This window comes from Bos mutus, chromosome 10, assembly GCF_027580195.1.
Source record: "Bos mutus isolate GX-2022 chromosome 10, NWIPB_WYAK_1.1, whole genome shotgun sequence".
In the NCBI taxonomy this organism is placed as follows: Eukaryota; Metazoa; Chordata; class Mammalia; order Artiodactyla; family Bovidae; genus Bos; species Bos mutus.
Genome location: NC_091626.1, coordinates 33,436,513 through 33,458,207, shown reverse-complemented (window position 1 = coordinate 33,458,207; position 21,695 = coordinate 33,436,513). Strand labels below are relative to the sequence as shown.

The 21,695-nt window shown below is 41.5% G+C and overlaps 1 protein-coding gene across 1 annotated transcript in view; it reads right to left on the bottom strand.

Annotated features, from left to right (window-relative positions):
• Positions 1 to 10,743, bottom strand: part of KCNH5 (potassium voltage-gated channel subfamily H member 5) — a 384,559-nt gene extending 373,816 nt beyond the window's left edge. The window contains exon 1 of the mRNA XM_070378509.1: positions 10,671 to 10,743. Within this exon, the coding sequence (XP_070234610.1) occupies positions 10,671 to 10,743 (73 nt within the window). The remainder of the gene's footprint in view (positions 1 to 10,670) is intronic.
• Positions 10,744 to 21,695: the final 10,952 nt, after the last annotated feature.

The following is a 21,695-nucleotide window of genomic DNA, read 5'->3' as shown; positions in this document are numbered from 1 at the left end:
ATTGTTCAAGGGAAAGATACAGATCACATATTCAAATTTCTCTCCTTTGGCCAGATTTAACTGAGCCGGTTACAAAAAGAAGCTAAATTTCTGCCTTCTTCTTGAGCTTATCCAAGCATTACCAATTACTGAGGCAAAAAGAACTGATGCTTCTTTGACTGTAAGTAGTAGTTTTTTGTCATTGTAGGGAAGAGCGGTGTTTGTTTGTTTTGGGTTTTTCTCCAAATAAGTACGCCCTTGGTAAAGTGAAGCCAAATGTCTTTAAGCTAAGATCCACCAGGATAAAACTCAAGAAAGTCTCAGCTATTTAATACTTTCCTTTCTTCAGGTTAAAAAAAAAAAAGAAAAAACCACTCCCACTTTAGAGAAAAATAGGAACAGGTGAATATTTTTTAAGCCCTTGACGAGGCACAGTGCCAGAGCCACCACATTTGTGAGTTTGCTGAATCTTTCCAGCAACCCTGCAAGGTAATCATTAATACTGTAATCCTGTAGAGTCCTAGATGTCACCTAGACCGATGGCTAGAGTCAGGACGGAAGTCTGTGTCGAGACAAGATGGAAATGCCTTTTATCTGTTGAGAGCACTGTTTTCTGCCCTACAGAGTTCCAGAAAGATGACCAGTTACCTTGACTATGGTTGCTCTAGTAGAAAAAGAGGCTGCTTAGGAATGAACAAGAAGAACATATCACACCTTTCATTCCTCACTCTCAGAGGAGATCTTTCATTTCTGGGCCCAGTTAATGATGCAACTCTTCTTTCAACCTGTAATTCCTACTTTAGTCCATCATACTTATACACATTGGCCATACGTGATGCCAGTTATGGACACATCTCATGCCCCGAGATGAGTCAGTACAGTGAACTATCATACATCCACTCACTCTGCACCCAGCACTTATAAAGAGTACAGCAGGAATATATGGCAAAATTCTTACCCCTAGAGATAAATAATCTGGTTAGGAAGTAAGACTAGTATTATACTGCATGGGAAGCCAAAAATGACCCTAAAATTTCTAGACTAAAAGATTAAAATATTAAAGACACCTTTGACAGAAATGGGGAAATACCAAAGGAAGTAAGTCTGCTTGACACCAAAAACAATGATAAATTCAATGCTGTGGCCATACTGAGTTTTAGATAACTTGTGGGGAGCAGAGGAGAAATTCTGTAGGCCACTGGTAACATGGGACTGGAGAACAGAAAGGATAAAGTTTAAATTATGACAGAGGACAAACTTGCTCTGAAAAGAAGGGTATAAATGTAAGAAAAACAGTTGAAAGTTGAACATGAGTTGAACCTCCCCTTTGGGAGGGGAGAAAGGAGGGGATGTGAGGGAAGGGGAGTGGAAAGAGAATAGAAAATTAAAGGGAAAATGGCAAGAGAAAGTACAAAGTCACAAAAGCCAAAAAGTGAGGAGAGGATAGGGGAGCAGAGTCTTAAATCCTGCAAAACTAGAAAAATATGGACAAATGAAAGGTTTCTGGATTCACAAGAATGTTCACTTGTAACCTTCTAGGAAGTCTCATGGAGAAGGCAATGGCACCCCACTCCAGTACTCTTGCCTGGAAAATCCCATGGATGGAGGAGCCTGGTGGGCTGCAGTCCATGGGGTCACGAAGAGTCGGACACGACTTCACTTTCCCTTTTCCCTTTCATGCATTGGAGAAGGAAATGGCAACCCACTCCAGTGTTCTTGCCTGGAGAATCCCAAGGACGGAGGAGCCTGGTGGGCTGCCATCTATGGGGTCGCACAGAGTCAGACACAACTGAAGCGACTTAGCAGCAGCAGCAGCAGGAAGTCTCAACATTTCAGTTTAGTCAGAAATCCACCGAAAGGAGGTTCGAAAGGAAGTGGTGACCAAGAATTAAAGGCATCAACTACAAATGGTGCATTCAAAGTGTTAAACATCTAAATAATAATAATAACTAGCTACACTAATACTGACATGGAACTTGTTAAGTGCCAGACTCTGTTCTCAGCACTTTGCACGTATCTTCTCATTTAATCCTCACTTCAGCACCGTGTAAGCTAGGCACTATTATTACTTGCATTTTGCAGAGCAGAAAACTAGGGACAGACAAGTTCGTCACAGAGCTAGTAAGCACCAGAGCCAGGATTTTAATGCAAGCCTCCAGAACCCATGGTGCCTAACCGGTGTGTACCCTGCCCATCACAGAAAGAAAAAGGGGGCAGGAGGAAACATTTGTTTTATCATTGTGTTCAATGTGCAGCCCCAGTGCTTAGATCAGAGTCTAGTACATGGTGGGCACTCAACAAATTTATGTCAAATTATCGAATTAGTGAATGATTAACTAGAAAGAGTATGAAGGTCAAGCAAAAAGATGGGAGTTATTTTAGGTGAGTTTATTCCCAGACTGTTTAATCCTCATTGAAAATTTTCTCTATTCTCTCAACACTGTGAAAATAAACTCATTGTGCTATAATTTGTCCCAAATTAAAAATATGCCAGGAGACATGAAAAGGCTTACAGAAAAAATGAGGATAAAGATGAACTTTTGCTCTTTCTTAGTCTAAGTGAGTTGTTTTCCAGTTAAACTTGGTGACCTGAGGCTGACCCTGCAGGCTCTAACAAGCCAAAATGTATCCTGTCTCTTCTTCTGATTACTGCACAGGACTGCCAGCTGCTTCTCAAGGCGGAACTCACTCAGAAGATACATAAATTGATATAGACCAATTTCCAAGGATAAAACTTACCATCAATAACTCCTAATGCAAAATCATTTTACAAAAAGAATTAATTAGAATCAACAAATTTATAAAGTTATTTCCTATATAAAATAGTCTACGTTTTAAGGCTTAGCGATCAGAACAAAAAATGACAGTAAGTATTTCAGCTGTATATCCAGTTGCAATAAGAGATGAATGTGAGATCACTCACACATTCACCTTTCATGCTCTCAAGAGTCCCATCTGATTTTCCCCATTCAATGTGATTTCCATGTTCAGATCTACACATTGGTTATCTAAATATTTTAAACTATGCAATTACTGATACAAGCTTACCTAATAGATTTAATCAGCCGTATTTTAGAAAAACATCAATTCTAGACTTGGTTAATTTAGGAGACAAAATTAAAAAAAAAAAAAAACATTTATTCAACTAGTACACAGTGCTCTCCACAGCGGAGGACATAAAAGTATGTGTAAGGTACAACCCATATCCTCAAGCAGCTTAGTCCATATCCGACACGTCCCTGACTTCCCAGCTATTTGTCATTATCTCTAGAAACTGCTGATTGTGCACCTAATCTCAGATCTAAAATCATATATCTTGTGAAATCAATAGGACTTAGTACTTATGTTTCCCTGATGGGACCAGACCCAATAAAGAAAGAAATCCATTTCAATAAGATTTCAAATTGCTTTTCAACCACTCTTCCTTTATAAATTATTTCACTTTTTATTTAATTTTCTTATCTTTTCCCATGTGAAAGCTTAATATATCAAAAAAACCATTATCTAGAATGTATACAAATACTTCTTTGCATTAGTAGTAATATTCATGAACAACCAAATACTAAAATAATGTCTAAAATGCACTCTGAAATATGTGACAATATTGTCAGTGTTCATTTGATCAACTATCTTTCAAGACCAAGTCTTTCTAATATTAAAACATCTACATATATAAAATGAGAATATTCAAATGACTCTTTTTAGTCATTCTTCAATGATGAAAAGGAGTTATATCCTACATTATTAAGCTAGCATATTTAGTGAAATACACTGAGGATGTTTTTTCAGGCTTGCTGAGGTATAACTGACAAATAAAAATTGTATATATTTAAAGTATATAACTTGATGATTTCATATCGTATACAATCAAGCTAATCAACATGTCCATCATTTCACATAGTTACTATTCTGCTTTATTGTGTGTGTGGCAAGAACATGAGACTGGATTTTTTAAAATTCTATTAGTAAAGAAAAATATTTTACAAATGTCCATTTCTTACAACACATAAAGACTACTTTCTTTGACCTCAATTTCCACAATAATTACCACTGGTTTTGTGATTTGTTATTCAGGTTTATTTGTTTTCACACTGCTGCTGCTGCTGCTGTCGCTTCAGTCGTGTCCGACTCTGTGCAACCCCATAGACGGCAGCCCACCAGGCTCCCCCGTCCCTGGGATTCTCCAGGCAAGAACACTGGAGTGGGTTGCCATTTCCTTCTCCAATGCATGAAAGTGAAAAGTCAAAGTGAAGTCGCTCAGTCGTGTCCGACTCCTAGCGACCCCATGGACTACAGCCCACCAGGCTCCTCCATCCATGGGATTTTCCAGGCAGGAGTACTGGAGTGGGGTGCCATTGCCTTCTCCGATCACACTGTATCTATGTTATTCACAAAAGTGAATTCACATTTTAATTTTTCCCACTAAAACTTGATTTTGTTTAGGACATTTCAGAGCATCTCTCAAAATATGGTTTCTAACCCTACCAAAAAGAAAAAAAAATCCCTAAAACCAAGATTCAAACTTGATGACGGATAAGAAATAAAACCTCTTAAAGGAGTACTATACCTCCAATCATATTTTTTGAGAGTTTAATAAGTTTGGAAAACTTTGAAGAATATTTATTTTAGCTCTGTATTTCATTTTTAAAGTTTGTATAACATTGAACTACTAGAATCATGTAACATCCTAGGTAAGTATCTGTAAATCTGTAAACTATCTTTTAATAAAATCAAAGCATTATCATGAACTGATTCTACTTGATCAAACTTAATCAAAATTATATTAAGACATCTGATGAGGAAATTTTTTGTTGAAACAGAAAATATGTATTCATCCTTCTAATGTGAACATTATTTATACATAATTATTCTGCAAAACTTCATATTTTATATATACTATCACCACATTGAGATGGCTACAATAACATTTTGTTCATCTGCTAAAGCGAATGTTATACTAATCTAAAATTTGAATTTGTTTCCATAAACTGTTTTTACTAATATCACATTCAGTCAGTCAGAAAATGTTGGTTATCATCAACTAATATAAGATTGCAATTCCTTTCTTCATTTCACTTTCTTATGGGTCTTCTATTTTAGATATTTTCTGCCAAGAGTGACAGCTAACTTCATTGAGTTTTAACCCCCAAACTTGAGGAAAAGGACAGAAAAGAGAAACAGATGTAAATTAGTTTACCTGTGGCAGAACCTATAGTGCCCTCTTGTGGTGAATCTTAACTACAAGACAGTGCAACCTTTTCCTAGACTAAAGGCTGGAGAATGTGGAAGCATTGTTCCTTCATGCTAGCCAGCAGCTGTTATTAACAATGAAAGCAAAAGATAAATATTAACTAAACTAAAAGACTTCTTTACAGAAATGTACTCAGTCACTGTCAAAAAAATCATAGCTACTCCCTTCTACTCTATAAAATACTGTGCTATAGGTTTCTTTTTTTTTTTTCTTTTTTCTTTTTTTTTTCCTAATTGTATTTTATTTTTAAACTTTACATAATTGTATTAGTTTTGCCAAATATCAAAATGAATCCGCCACAGGTATACATGTGTTCCCCATCCTGAACCCTCCTCCCTCCTCCCTCCCCATACCATCCCTCTGGGTCGTCCCAGTGCACTAGCCCCAAGCATCCAGTATCGTGCATCGAACCTGGACTGGCAACTCGTTTCTTACATGATATTTTACATGTTTCAATGCCATTCTCCCAAATCTTCCCACCCTCTCCCTCTCCCACAGAGTCCATAAGACTGTTCTATACATCAGTGTCTCTTTTGCTGTCTTGTACACGGGTTATTGTTACCATCTTTCTAAATTCCATATATATGCGTTAGTATACTGTATTTATGTTTTTCCTTCTGGCTTACTTCACTGTGTATAATAGGCTCCAGTTTCATAGGGCAGTTGACAGACAGCCAAGCGTGTGGATTTCTACCTCTGCAGTCCATGGGGTCGCAAAGGGTTGGACACAACTGAGCGACTGAACTGAACTGAACTACTTCTGGAATCAAGCAAAAGACAGACAAACAGAGCAGTTTCTAGTGAACACAAGGATGTCCTGGGATAAGCAACTCCCTAGTCAACAAAGTACTGCATCTGTTATATAAGGCAATGTGGACTCTGAAGAATGGGACAATCCTCTGGCTTACTCATAAATATAATTTAGGAAGTGGTCAGTGTAATTTCAACCTCTGTGATATTTTAAAAGTAGAACTGATACATCATAAGACTTGGATAAACCAAAGCTTCAGAAATTCTAAGTGGTTTTATCAATATCCCCTGAAGAATGTTTTAGATCTTTCAAGAAAAAATATCAAGTACTCTATACCAAAAAAAAAATTTGTCCTTCATCATTTTTTTAAATTGGATGATACTTATGAGTCATTATGTCTTTTTTTTTGTTTGTTTTTAAATCACTAGTTTTCTACTTCCTCTCCTATAGGATCTCATTTAAGATCTCAGTTTTTACAAATATTAACTATAGCACAAAAATTATTTTAGATTTTCCTATTGGTAAGAGCAAAGAAAGTACTTGGGGAGGTATTTCAAGTAAAATGGAAAACAGTATACTGAGTTGCTTCTCTTGAAGGTTAAACAGTTCATAAAATACTGCTTTTTCTGTTTTCTTCTTTCCTGAGCCCCTTTTTTTTCTCTAAAAAGAAAACACTTCTAGTTTTTCCTAATGTCTAAAATATTAAAGAACAATAGCTATATTCTAATTTAAAAGAAATTATTTTTATAGTTAAAAATTTCAAAATGGCAACTAGTTACTGTCACTCAAACTAACAATGTCTGCCTATTTGCTAAGGAATCAAAGCCAACATATACACAAAAATGTACTGCCCAAAGCAGTAATCACATTGAAGGCCTTGGAAATATTTTGTTTTGTTTAAATCTAAAGTTCTACCTAAAAGTCTTTAAAAAACTGCTACTTTCTTTCAGGTACCTACCCTCTACCCATAAGTGTACTGCTCCCTACAGCCCAAAACATATGGATGAAGAGCTTGCAAAAATACTGAAATTTAAATAAGGAAAGCTAACCTAATAATGTTTCAGACACAGATTCAGTCAGTAAGCACTTTGGATGGAAGCCTTCTATGAGACATTGCATGTCTGTAATGAACTCGCCACATAGTTCCTAAACTTTCTCTTCCTAACTACATACTTTGATTTTACTAGCCAAAAATGTATCTAAATCTTGCTATTGCATTTATGCTCTTGACCTTTACAACTTCTTGGAGTAAATAATGTGCACTCTCTGCCTATTAGAATCACATGTAATGATTGTAATTCCTTTTATTTGTCTAAAAATGATCTTATCTTTTATCTTAAAAGAGGAATTTCCTACTTGTACCATTTGGGTATTTGGCTATATAGTATGTTTGTATCCATCCTACTCAATGGCCCTCATTATTTATTTTATAGACTTTGAATCACCAATAACAATTTGAAATGCTTTCCCATAACAGACTGAGTCAACTAAATAAGGAAAATAAAAATCCAATCTCATGAAGCATAAAATAACAGCAAATAGGCCATAGTGCCACTCTAGGGCAAAGAATACAGCACCGTTATTCTGGAAAATTGCAACTGAGGAGTTTGGAACTCTATTAGGAAATCCTCATGTTTAAAAACTATACCCAAATATATCACACTTCTTGCTCTTTTGTTCTTCATCAAGAAGTATTCTGATGGATTTCTAATTGACTGAGATTTCAGCTCATTAGTGATAGCCTAATAAATAAAAGCTTGTATCCCTCCTTTTCTCTCTCCCCTACTTCTTGTTCCCTCCTTCTCTGTATTCCGCTACTTTTTACATCTCTCTTTTGCCCACTGAGTGTGTGAAAGAATGTATTTCCTCTGCATCTGTCTTGGTGTCTGAGTGGATACCTGTCTGTACTTTATCTGTGTGCAGCTCTACATATGTTTGTACTCCATCTGATTCTCACTAAAAGATCTGATCTTTTCACAAGAAGAAAATGAGGTTGTGTCAGAAAAAGAAGAATTTCATGGAGGACAGGTAAATAGCCAATCCCAAACCATCTTTCTTCAATTCTTAAATATATTGGGAGTACCACTTCCCTTTTTTTCCACTAAAGCTCTGCAAATACATCACTTTCAACATTGTTAAGTTATTGAATAATGAAATCTTTACTGTGACAAACTCAATCCATCTGTGAGAACCCTGATGGGTATTTTCTGTTAATCTCAATTAAACAATTTCTCAGAATGAATTTTTTTATTTCTCTGCCAAATCATATACAAATGACGACAACTATGGGATATTCCCACAAAATTTAACACTGTAATTCTCAATTTCTGAGGTACTTCCTATGTAAGTGGCATTGAGACATTTCAGTACTGATTACATACACAAGAACATATACTTACCTCAAATATCTAACACATTTCAAACAAAGCTGAGAGGTTTTGAGTAGCTGTATTGTAAGTTAGCCACATGCAATTAGAGGTGATATTTAAAATGCAAAAACAGATGAATTTTCATTTGTACTAGCTGCTATCCATGGAAAGAAACATTAAGCCAGTGAAGCAATTATAACATGAAGTGTAAAAAAGATAAAACGTTCATTAATTTGGATAGTGGATTTAAAATGGAGGCAATAGAAGCAGCTATTTCTAAACCACATAAAGTAAGTCATAATTTCATGGTATATCAAAAATAAAAGATATTCTGCAAACTGGCTCATAGTTTCAGTCTGTATAAGAAGTTTCATCCAAAGATGCTATAAGAGTAAACTTCAGTCAATTCTCATCTACTTTCTAGTTACCATGCAGAGCAATAGAGAACCCTCCAAAAATTTTTAAGGCCTTCTCTTAAAAGTCCTCTTGCAGACCAAATTGCATGGAGTTGAAATAACCCAAGAGGATGAGAAAGCTGAAAAAAACGGGCTCTATCTTAAAAGCTATATCTTAAATAGCTAATTCCAATAAACTTTAAATTTCCCAAACTGGTTGTTTTAATAGTAATATCTCTTTGTACTCCAGGTTTCTATACAATATTAATATAGGAAATAATGTATAAACATATAAATTGTCTACCATAATGAGTTCATATTTTATATTATCATAAAAAATCAAACACACACTCAAAATCACACTGGAATGGCTAAAAATATTATAGTTATTTTTTAAAACTAGACCAGGCCTATTAGCCATTTTTTCCAACCCCAAAAGGTCAGTTCAAGACTTGAAACAGGCATTGATAAAATAGGAAGAAATAAAGTCAAAAGTCACAAATTAAAGCCTAATACCATGTCAGAGATTGATGAAAAGTACCTTGGGACACTGACATTACAGTCCCAAAATCAAGGGAAATATTTCCAAACCTAGTTTTAGAAGAGATTATATCCTAAGAATTAACAACTTAATCTATCAATTCAGGAAAAGCACAATTGTGCCTCTCTCTGTCTTGCCCACTAAGCAGGGAGCTTTTTGAAAGCACAAGTGTCTTAATCATTTTTTATCCAAAGGATTCCACAGAGTGTCTCTTGTATAAGGCATCCAAATAAATATTGTTTAATTGAATGAATGAATGATTAAACAATGATTATGGAACTGCATAGAGCATTTCCATTGCTTTAGTCCAAGATCTACTGTAATTAATATGCAGAAATGTCTTTCTTATAATTCTCCAAGCAAAGGATCTCAAAATAAAATAACTGGCTTCTGAAGGAAAAAAGGACAACTTTAAAGCATATTTTACATATCTTGCTTGTAAAATTAAAAATTACATAAAAGATTTGAAAACAAGTCGAAGATGTATATTTCAGTAAAATGCAAAGTTTACAAGGTCCTAAAAGGTGAAATATATAACCATCCCCATTCAGATATCTTAGAGGAAATGAAGGCAGAAATGGACAGAAATTTAAAGTCACTTTAAGGCAAGAAAACCCTAGCCTCAGTAGCAAGGTAGGACGGCATTTTTAAAATTGTTTCTTTAGTTACTTTAAAAGCACAGTAGCTATTGTGTTCCCTCTATATTTCTCCTGTTTAAGTCATATCAAATATATCATATAGATCAACACAGACCAATGCCTCAGAAAAAAGAAACTTCAAATTTGACCAAAATAATAGCCTTTCCCTTTTTCCAGAACAGCCTCTTTCTTAGGTTCAATTCCAAGCACTAGGCTCCCAAGCACTAGGCTCCCAAACACTAGGCTCCTTTGAACGGTGCCCATTGGGCCTGAAAGCCATTCCAGAGACTTAAATCTTAAGGAGCCACTTTCACAGCCATTCCCAACTTAAGGGAAGCCCTTCCACCGAAATTAAAAATTTGATCAGTCTCTGCAGTCTACTTGATTTAAAAAAAAAAAAAAATGTGGTGGAAAGATGAACAAGAAAGACATCCCTCAACAAACTCAACTCTGTTCTCCAGCTGTACCTCCTCCCTACCCGCTACTCCCCTTCGACTTCCTCTGCTCCCGGTTCTGGACAGGTGGGAGGGGGGTGAGTAAGTCTTGGGGAGGGGCTGCAACAAACTTTCTTTCTGCCACCTCGTTCCCACCCCCACCTCACATCAGGTCCACCTGGTAACTGAAGCCATTGGAAAGGGCCGTCCGTATCCCCCTCCCCCCCTTGGGAAAGGGATGAGATGAGGTGGATGGGGGCGTGGGTGGTCAGGATGCAGGTGGAGGGGTGTTCTGACTGTAACTCTTCTTACCACTGGAGCGCCTGACGATGTTTTCCAGAAACGTGTTCTGCGGTGCCACCAGCCCTCTCTTGCCCCCCGGCATCCTGGGTCTAAAGAGCAGCGGCCAGGATCCGCGGCGGGGGAGGGGGGGTTGCAAGAAGAGAAGGTGGAGCAAGAAGAGGAAAAGGTGGAAGAGAAGATCGAGCCGAAAGAAGAGGGGGCGCGGCGGCGGCGGCGGGGTCCCCTGACTGTGTCTCCAGCCCGACCCGGATGAGCAGCTCTGGGGAGAAGGACCAGGCAGTTCATGGTAGTAGCACTCCCCCGGCCGCCGCTGCCCAGACTGTGGCGGTGCCGCGCACGGGGCTCGGGAACTGCAGGCTCCGCGGGGCACAATGCGCCTGCGCCGCCCCCGCTGTCGCTGTCCCGCCGGTGCTGATGCTGAAGCTGCCGCTGAGGCTGTTGTCGCGGCGGCGGTCACCTAGGCGCGGGATCAGCATTTCTCCCCCTGCCCCGACCATCGGGGCCGAGGGAGCAGGAAAAGCCTACTCAAAGCCCTCTCTACTGCCCCTTCCTCTCTCCCTTCCCTCATCCACCCCTCTGGCGCGGCTGGTTCAGGGTTGCCCGGCTGAGCCCAACTTCTGCCCGGCTGCGCGCCCGGTGGCCGCTTTTCTCTTCCCGGAGATCGAGGCTAACGCTCGCTGTCCAATGGGTCCCTGAAGAGGGCGAGAAAGTGGGGAGAGGCAGGCGGGATGCCAAAGAGAGCAATAGGCAGTCAGAGGGGGTCACATCTCCGTTTCTCCTGCCAAGGTCCAGAGTCCCGACTGCACCCGGGAACGCGGCTGCCGGGGCGGAGGTGTTGATCATCTCCCGCTCCAGCCCAGGCTGAGAACGGAAAGGGGACTGACTGGGCGGCGCGCGGGGACGCAGAGAAGCCACCTGACGCTGCTACTGCCCCCCTCTGGGCTTGGGCTCCCGAAGCTTAACAGAGGAGCTCTCTGCACCCGCCCTAGCCCACGCCTTGGAGCCAGAGCCACATAAGGTCCGAGCGCAGAGCTGGGGGGGGTGAGGGGGGGTGGTGGAGGGGCTCGGAAATGGCCCCTGCACCCCAGGCTAGGTCTGGCGCTCGGTGGGGCGCTGCGACTGCACTGGGATGCTTCCCAGGGCTGCGGAGCGCAGAGGCGAGCGGCGAGCCCCGCCGCCGCTAAGCTGCAGGAAAGGTTGCACTTAATGAAACGAGTAGGGGAAGAGAGTGACTAATTCACCCTCCAAGAGAAGGAGAGTGCAGCGAGCAGCATTTGCAGTGGAAAAACCGTGAAGGCGGTGGGCGCGAAGCTGCCCAGGACCGAGACTGCGAGCGGGAATCGTTTCCTACAAAGCTCGGAACCAGCGACAGGAGGGGAACCGTTAAAAACAGAGCCCACAAGCCAGAGTCTGTGACGGAGAAGGGAAAATAGCCTAAGTGTGAAGGGACTGGGGCAACAGAGGAAAAGAAATGAGGGAGCTCATGACGGCAAGGATACCTCCTTTTATCTAAGGCCGTGGTTCTAAGTGGTCCCGGACTGGAAGCACCTCCTAAGAACTTGTTTAAAATGCAAATTATTCGGCTCTACCCCAGAGTTCGGAAACCAGGAACTCTGGGAGCTGGGGCTAACAATGCTTTAAGAAGCGCTCCAGATAAATATTCTTCTTGCTCAAGTTTAAGAATAACTGATCTAAGGCTTTCGCTCCGGAGGCTTCGCCCGGGCCTGTCTAGAAAGGACGACTGCATAAACAGGGAAGAGGAGTGAGGACAGAAAGTGCGCTCCCACCGGGTCAGAGGTTAGTAGCTAGGCAAAGCATTAAGTAGGAAGGCTAAAGGAGCGTTGGATGGGGGTGTCCCCTTTGCTGGGACCTGTGCTAGATAACCCTTGCTAGAAACGATCAAACTGGGCTGCTCAGAAGTAGTAGGATTCTCCCTGGAAGGGGTCAGAAGAAATAACCTCTGCTCTGCCCCTACTCTGGGCAGGGGAATAGGGAAGCGGGGATGGTGTCTGGACTTCCTTTGGAGACCCCTAGATTACCAAGTGCGCTCAAGTTACTGTCCCCCTCTCCAGAGCAGTCTGTGTAAGGGCCATAGCCTGTAGCCAAAGTGGGTGAAGTGAAGTCCTTCAGTCGTGTCCGACTCTTTGCGACCCCATGGACTGTGGCCTACCAGGCTCCTCCATCCATGGGATTTTCCAGGCAAGAGTACCAGAGTGGGTTGCCATTTCCTTCTCCAGGGGATCTTCCTGACCCAGGGATTGAACCCGGGTCTCCCTCACTGCAGGAGGACTCTTTACTCTCTGAGCCTGGAGGGAAGCTAGCCTGTAGCCAAGAGACACATAAATGCACAGCCAATATCCAGGCTTTAGTTTAGGATCATTTTCTCCCTCTCCTCTGAAATTTCCACTGGTTCCTCCAGAGATTGGGTGACTGATCAAACCCAGAAGGTTGATGCGCTGTAAGAAGCAGTTTGCTCTGCTAGGATTCTTTCCACACAAAATCAAGAGACTTGGAATAACAGTAGCCTAGCCTTGCTTTCGGGAGAAGGCAATGGCAACCCACTCCAGTACTCTTGCCTGGAAAATCCCATGGACAGAGGAGCCTGGTAGGCTGCAGTCCATGGGGTCGCTAAGAGTCAGACATGACTGAGTGACTTCACTTTCACTTTTCACTTTCATGCATTGGAGAAGGAAATGGCAACCCACTCCAGTGTCCTTGCCTGGAGAATCCCAGGGACAGGGGAGCCTGCTGAGCTGCCATCTATGGAGTCGCACAGAGTCTGACACGACTGAAGCGACTTAGCAGCAGCCTTGCTTTCTGGGCTTCCTCTGGTGGCTCAGCAGTAAAGAATCTGCATGCAATGCGAGAACCACAGGAGACACAGGTTCTATCTCTGGGTCAGAAAGATCCCCTAGAAGAAGGCATGGCAACCCACTCCAGGATTCTTGCCTCAAGAATCCCATGGACAGAGGAGCCTGGCGGGCTACAGTCCATAGGATCTCAAAGAGTCAGACATGACTGAAGCAACTTAGTACACTGGCAGGCAGCCTTGATTTCTACCCCAAGCACTCCTGGTGGTGCCAGTTCATTTCCCTACAACTAGAATGTCTTATAAATGCATAGGGGTGTTTTTTTAGTATAAATGCATTGGAGTGTCTTTAGTTAAATAACAAGGAGCTCAAGTTCAGATTGGATCCTGGTGATTAGCCTGCCAGGACATGAGTCAGAGATGTGGCTGAGGTTACAGCTCTCTTTCTGAAGTTTACTGTGTGTGATTTAAGAGGAAAATGAAGGTCAAAATCTCTCAGTTGTGTCCAACTCTTTGGGACCCCATAGACTGTAGCCCTCCAGGATCCATGGAATTCTCTAGACAAGAATACTGGAGTCGGTATCCATTGCCTTCTCCAGGGGATCTTCCCAACCCCGGGGTTGAACCCAGGTATCCTGCACTGCAGGCAGATTCTTTCCTGTCTGAGCCATCAAGGAAGTCTGTATAAGCAGAAGAGGAACTGGAAATCTGAGCTTAGACAGACAATTGGATTTTGCCCCTCTTCTGGTGATTCTTCTGTGACCTCTGCTTATGGCTACTAGGCTACTGTACAGACCACGACTAATCAGCCATTCACAGTCTTAGGTACTGCGGTATTAATAAGCAGGCTAATTTCACATATATAATAGAAAATATATAAATATCTATAAAATACATGCATAATATCAATATATTTCATAGATTGCAATCCTAGGCTTCTAACATATGATAAATCTATCATCACCATTTACAGGAAATATCTCAAATCTACATGTTCTTTTGCACATCATCAGCTGCCCACATCTTGCTTCTGGGTATTGATATAAAATCTCAGCTTGCCAGCATTTCCCATCTAGTATAAATATCCCTGTTCCTAATCACTCCTCTGTGGGTGTATTAGCTCACACTTCCCAAAGAGGAAACTCTTTTGGACTCCATTAAGACACAGTCACACAATTACTGGTAGAATTTCCCCATTTATTTCCAGCTGCAGATTTAATTAAAATGACATCCTTTTTTCTTTGTCCTTCATAATATCATAGCATTATAACTTTGCAATTATTTTGATTATTGCAAAAAAAAACTGATCATTAGAAAGTGTCAAATCCTTGGTTTACACACTTTTCTTAATCCTCTAGTTTAAATTTTCAATTTACAGAAGAGGAAAGCAAGGCTTGGAGAGATAAGGTGCCTAATCCAAGATGCCACAGTGCTTTAGAGGCTACATTGTGACTAGAATCGAGCCTTCTAAACCTGTAGTGAGAGCTCCTTGTAAATAATAGAAAAAACCTGATGTTGGTATAGCGTGGTAATGATCAGCAACATTTGATGATCTCTACTGCCATCGCTGGTTTTGCAGAACTGCAGAGAAGAGAAACCCCTGATAATCACTTGCAACAGCTCCTAATCAACATAGAATTAAGGAAAACAGAGCAGAACTGGCAGCGTATGGACTGACTGGCTGGAAGGAATGTGCTGGCAGATTGCAGCAGGTGCCGGTACAGCATTTTAAAAGTGGTTTTCAGACAGAGTCCATATGTTGTAACCAAGCCACAGGATATACAGGTGAAACAGACAGGAATCAGCAAGCTTTCAATGTCACACAAAGGGCATTTCACTGCAAAGATTACATTTTAGAGCAGAATCATTGTCCTTTCCTTCTGTCTTGGGGTACTGCAATTAGAGTGGTGTTGACTGTGAGAGCCAAGAGTTCCAATACCCAGAGGTGTTCACCAACTCCAAAGTCACAGCTATGAAATGAAGGGAAGGCTAGCTGAGCTGCAGGTGTATGTCTGCCTACAATGTGGGAGACCTGGGTTCGATCCCTGGGATGGGAAGATCCCCTGGAGAAGGAAATGGCAAACCACTGCAGAACTCTTGCCTAGAAAACCCCATGGACAGAGGAGCCTGGTAGGCTACAGTCCATGAGGTCACAAAAAGTCAGACACGACTGAGCAACTTCACTTTCCAGTTTAACAGCAACCAGTACAAGAGCAAAGAGTTAGAAAATGATATATTAGGAAGCAATGGTTTGTAATTACTATAGGTTTGCTGAAGGATTCTTTTATCCCTCCTTTGAGGATTTACAATATAGTTTATTTGACAGTAGCTATAATTATATGTAAACTCTCAGAAATGTGTTAAAAATAGGTCCAGTCTAACACTGTTTGATCTTTTATTTCAAAATGGCCCACCCACTACTCTCTCTGGGGATGGTTTTTCTCTCCATCCCTGCTCTCTGTTTTTGGACAGAGGTATAAGATGCAACCTGTAGATGTTAAATGGGTGGTTCTGATGGAGAAATGGGAGGAAAGAAGAAAACAGAAAGCCAGAAGTTGCTCTCCATCCTGGCCTCCAGGATTGGTGACATTAGCTGCAGTATCAGCTCAAACCATTTCCAGTTTCCCAATCCATTTTCCAAATCTCACTCTCCACCTCACCTAGAGCCCAACCTCTGCTCTAGCAATAAAATATCCAAATTATTATTTGATTCCCTTGCTTGCACAAAGTCCCACACTTAAACTTATAACCTTTGTCTTTCTCTCTCCCACCCCAGAATCTAAGAGAAAGCAGAATATTTAGCCTCAATTTCCCCTGCTGTAAGAATGGAAATTTGAAATTCTACTTAAGAGTGCTGTTACGAGGATGAAATGAGATCCTATTTGATAGCTATTAAAATAATATCTGGCATGTAACAAGGACCATATAAATGTTTGTCAATAAGCCTTTTCATCCCTTTCTATTTTCATCTACAATAATAGCTCTAGGTGGTGGTCATTATTTATGCTCACCAATAACCAAGCACCTTCTCCACTTCCTTGAAATTAATTATGGCCATAAACTATTAATAGTTCTGGTCAATGAACTGTGAATAGAGGCAATGTTTATTACTTCCTGGTGAAAGCAGATAAGAGTCAGAATCCAGTGTTTGATGCTCCTCTTCCTCTGCTTCAGTGACTGTGGAATGCCAAGCAACACAAGAACAGCTACAGGAAGGATTACCTAGACCTGTGGTAGACATTATATAAGCAGGAAATAAGCTTCTGTTAAGACACTGAGATTCTGGCACTGTTCCTCACTGTACAATACCCTGATCTACCCTAACTGATGTGGATTGTGAACTTGCTTTGCTGCTGCTAAGTTGCTTCAGTCGTGTCCGACTCTGTGCGACCCCATAGACGGCAGCCCACCAGGCTCCCCCATCCCTGGGATTCTCCAGGCAAGAACACTGGAGTGGGTTGCTATTTCCTTCTCCAGTGTAGGAAAGTGAAAAGTGAAAGGGAAGTCGCCCAGTAGTGTCCGACTCTTCACGACCCCATGGACTGCAGCCTACCAGGCTCCTCTGTCCATGGGATTTTCCAGGCAAGAGTACTGGAGTGGGTTGCCATTGCCTTCTCCCGACCTTGCTTTAGCTACAGCAAATTAGGGGAACAATAATTCCCTGACTGTACACTAGAATCACCTGGGGAGCTTATAAAAATCCCAATGTCCTGGCCACAGCCCCCAGACCAAGTACATCAGAATCTCTGAGTGTGAGACTCATACATCAGTAGTTTTTTAAGTTCCCGAGGTGATTTCAATGTGCAGCCAAGTTAAGAGCCATTGTCCTACATGGAAACATCTTAAATGTCCATCAACAGAGGAATGGATAAAGAAGATGTGGTACATATACAATCAACTATGGTTTCAACCATAAAAAGGAACAAAATAGTGTAATTTGAAGAAATGTGGATGGATCTAGAGACTGTCATACTGGATGAAATGTCAGAAAGAGATAAATATTGCATATGAACACATATGTGGAATCTAGAAAAATCGTATGATGAACCTATTTACAAAGCAGAAATAGAGATACAAATGTTGAGAACAAACGTATGGACACCAAAGGGGCAGGAGATAAATTGGGAGACTGGAACGGACATATATATATACACACACTGCTGCTGCTAAGTCACTTCGGTCGTGTCCAACTCTGTGCAACCCCATAGACGGCAGCCCACCAGGCTCCTCCGTCCCTGGGATTCTCCAGGCAAGACACTGGAGTGGGTTGCCATTTCCTTCTCCAATGCATGAAAGCAAAAAGTGAAAGTGAAGTCGCTCAGTCATGTCTGACCCTCAGCAACCCCATGGACTGCAGCCTTCCAGGCTCCTCCATCCGTGGAATTTTCCAGGCAAGAGTACTGGAGTGGGGTGCCATTGCCTTCTCCAATATATACACTGCTGCTGTTGCTGCTTTTAAGTCTACTATGTGTAAAATAGACAGCTACTGAGAATCTACCATGGAATTATCCCTTCCCCCTGGAGAAGGCAATGGCACCCCACTCCAGTACTCTTGCCTGGAAAATCCCAGGGATGGAGGAGCCTGGTAGGCTGCAGTCCATGGGGTGGCTGAGAGTCGGACACGACTGAGCAACTTCACTTTCACTTTTCACTTTCATGCATTGGAGAAGGAAATGGCAACCCACTCCAGTGTTCTTGCCTGGAAAATCCCAGGGATGGGGGAGCTTGGTAGGCTGCCATCTATGGGATCGCACAGAGTCAGACATGACTGAAGCAATGCAGCAGCAGCAGCAGCAGCCTCAATTCTCAAAGATCAGACCTATGGTACAACCACCTAGCAAAGACTCCACACTAATATATCCAACTATGAGTTTCTCTATACTTGTAGCTGCTGAGCTTCTCAGGAGAGAATCACAAAAGCTCCAAGATTGAGGCACCAGAAACTCAAGGTCTCCATAATCAATTTGCCTCTCCACTGAATATATTAGGCATCTAGGGATGCCTTCTACACATCCCTAGTCAACTGACCCTTCCATTCTCTACAGTAGCTTTCCAAAGCTGCTTCTCTCTTTTCACACCTCAGAGCTACCCTCTTACCTCTCCATCTCAGAAGATGAGCCACAGAGAACAGGTTATGTTGTCAACCCTTAGACTTCCTGCTTTGGCTGTCTTTCCTTTATCTTCTTTCTTCATAGTGAGCAGAAAGCAATTCCCCTCACCATCCCTCCACTAGCACTCTGGATCCTATTCACTCATGCCTCTGGAAGAACTTCACTTTCGTAGCTGCCCCCTCATTCCTCTTAGGAGAAGGCAATGGCACCCCACTCCAGTACTCTTGCCTGGAAAATCCCATGGACAGAGGAGCCTGGTAGGCTGCAGTCCATGGGGGCGCACCGAGTTGGACACACCTGAGCGACTTCACTTTCACTTTTCACTTTCATGCATCGGAGCAGAAAATGACAACCCACTCCAGTGTTCTTGCCTGGAGAATCCCAGGGATGGGGGAGCCTGGTGGGCTGCTGTCTACGGGGTCACACAGAGTTGGACACAACTGAAGCGACTTAGCAGCAGCAGCCTCATTCCTCTCTCTTCAACATCAATATGCTTTAAGAATGCTTTCTTTACTCACTGTTCTGTTCAGATTTTTTAATTGCCAAATCCAGTGAGGCAATTTCATTCTTAATTTCACTTTACCTGCCTATGATGGTTGACCCTGTTCCAACTCCTGTCTACTCAAAACGTTCTCCTGCCTTAGACTGCCTGGTTTTGAATATTATTGTGTGACCTCAGCATTTTAATTAACCTATGTGTGTTTGAGTTTCTTTATTAGTAAAAAGAGAATAATAACAGTCCCTATCTCATATAATTGATTGAAGAATTAAATGGGATATAGAGTCAATACTCCGTAATTGCCTATATGAGAAAAGAATCTAAAAAAGAGTGGAGAGGGGAGGAGCCAAGATGGCGGAGGAGTAGGACGGGGAGAACACTTTCTCCCCCACAAATTCATCAAAAGAGCATTTAAACGTCGAGTAAATTCCACAGGACAGCTTCTGAGTGCCGGCAGAGGACATCGGGCACCCAGAGAAGCAACCCAACTCTTCGAGGGGAGGTAGGAAAAAATATTAAAAACAAAAAAAAGGGAGACAAAAGAGGGAGGGACGGAGTTCCGTCCCGGGAAGGGAATCTTAAAAAGAGAGAAGTTTCCAAACATCAGGAAACCTTCTCACTGCCGAATCTGTGCCGAGCTTTGGAAGCACAGAGGGCAACATATCAGGGAGAAAAAATAAATGAACAATTTAAAACTCGCAGATTGCGAGCCCTACAGTAACTCCCCCAGCAGAGAAGCAGCGCAGACGCCTGCATCCGCCATTAGCAAGACGGGGCTGGGCAGGGAGGCGCGGCGTGGGCTGCATCGCTGAGAGTAAGAATTTGGCCTGAATACCCTGAGCGCTGTCTGAGCGAAATAATTTGGGCTAGCAAACCAGACTGTGGGATACCTACCACGCGAAAAGCCAGCCCTAACCTAAGACCGCCGGGCCCGCGCACGAAACAAAGGACTGAGCAGAGATAGCCGGCTGCAGACCTTCCTCCCGTGACAGGCAGCCAGAGCCGAAGGGGGGCAATCGCAGCCCCAGAGAGACATTATCTATAAAATTGTAAGCAGGCTTTTTGCTAACTAAAACTTCTTGGGGTTTGGACGGTCAATACCTGCCTGAGAAGGTGCGCCGTTTTACATCCAGATAACCGAGTGGCGGGAGGCGATAAGTCGCAGCATTGGCGCCGCCTGGGAAGAGCAAATTGGCGCTGACCTGGGAAGAGCACAAAACGCAGGCCCAACTGAGTCTGCGCCTCTGAGGACTACCCGAGTGCCTGAACCTGACCGGCTTGGACCTGGGAGGTGCATGCAGCCCAGGGCCAGCCTCGGATTGTTCCCGCGGAACAACCTAGAGTCCGAGCAGTGTGGACAGGGAGGCTACACGCGCCGTGAGCGGGGCAGACCCAGGGTGGCTGAGGCACTGCGAGCCCACGCCAGTGTTATTTGTTTGCAGCATCCTCCTCCCTCCCCACAGCGACTGAACAAGTAAGCCTAAAAAAAAAAAAAAAAGTGTCCTCCACCGTGCCCTTTGAGTCAGGGCGAAACCAGATACTGAAGAGACTAGCAAACAGAAGAAGATATAACAGAGGGAAACGCCTTGGAAGCTACAGACAATAGATCAAAACCCTGTGGTTACTACGGACTACATAGGAAGGGGCCTATAGATCTTGAGAAATATAAATCTAACCAAGGAACTAGCCAAAATGAACTGAACCCACAACACCCACAAAAAAAAAAAAAAAAAAAGTCCTAGATATATTTTTATTATTTTTACCATCATTCTTTCTTTTTTTTTTTAATTAAAAAAATTTTTAAGTCCTCTATTGTTCCTTTAATTTTCACTTTTATAACCTATTACTTTGCAAAAAAAAAAAAAAAAAAAAAAAACCCTATTTTTTTTTCTTCAGCAAACTTCATATATATATATTTTATAATTTTTTGACCTTGGTTTTTTTTTGTTGTTGTTTTTGTTGTTTTTCTTCTTTTCTTTAACATTGTATTTTTGAAATTCCAAACTCTACTCTAGATTTTTAATTTTCGCTTTTTGGTATATGTTATCAATTTTGTACCTATAGTTTTTTTATATAATTTCTGTGACTTTTTTTTTTCTTCTTCTCTGTTTCTTTCTCTTCTTTTTTATATAACATTGTATATATGAAATTCCAAACTTTACTCTAGATTTTTAATTTATGCTTTTTGGTATTTGATATCAATTTTGTACCTGTATTTTCTTTATAATTTTTGTGACATTGTTCGTATCTGTTTGTTTGTTTTCTCTCTTTATTTTTCTTCTTTTCTTTTTTTTTTTTTAACATTGTATTTTTGAAATTCCAAACTCTACTCTAGATTTTTAATTTTCGCTTTCTGGTATTAGTTATCAATTTTGTACCTGTACTTTCTTTATAATTTTCAATTTGTTTTTGTTTGTTCCTTGTTTGTTTTTTTTTGTTTGTTCTTTGTCTCTTTCTTTTCCTTCTTCTTTTCTTTAACGTTTGTTTTGTTTGTTCGTATTTTTGAAATTCCAAACTCTACTCTAGATTTTTAATTTTTGCTTTTATGTATTTGTTACCAATTTTGTACCTTTAAGGACCCAATCTTCAGGACCCATTTTTCACTAGGGAGTGAG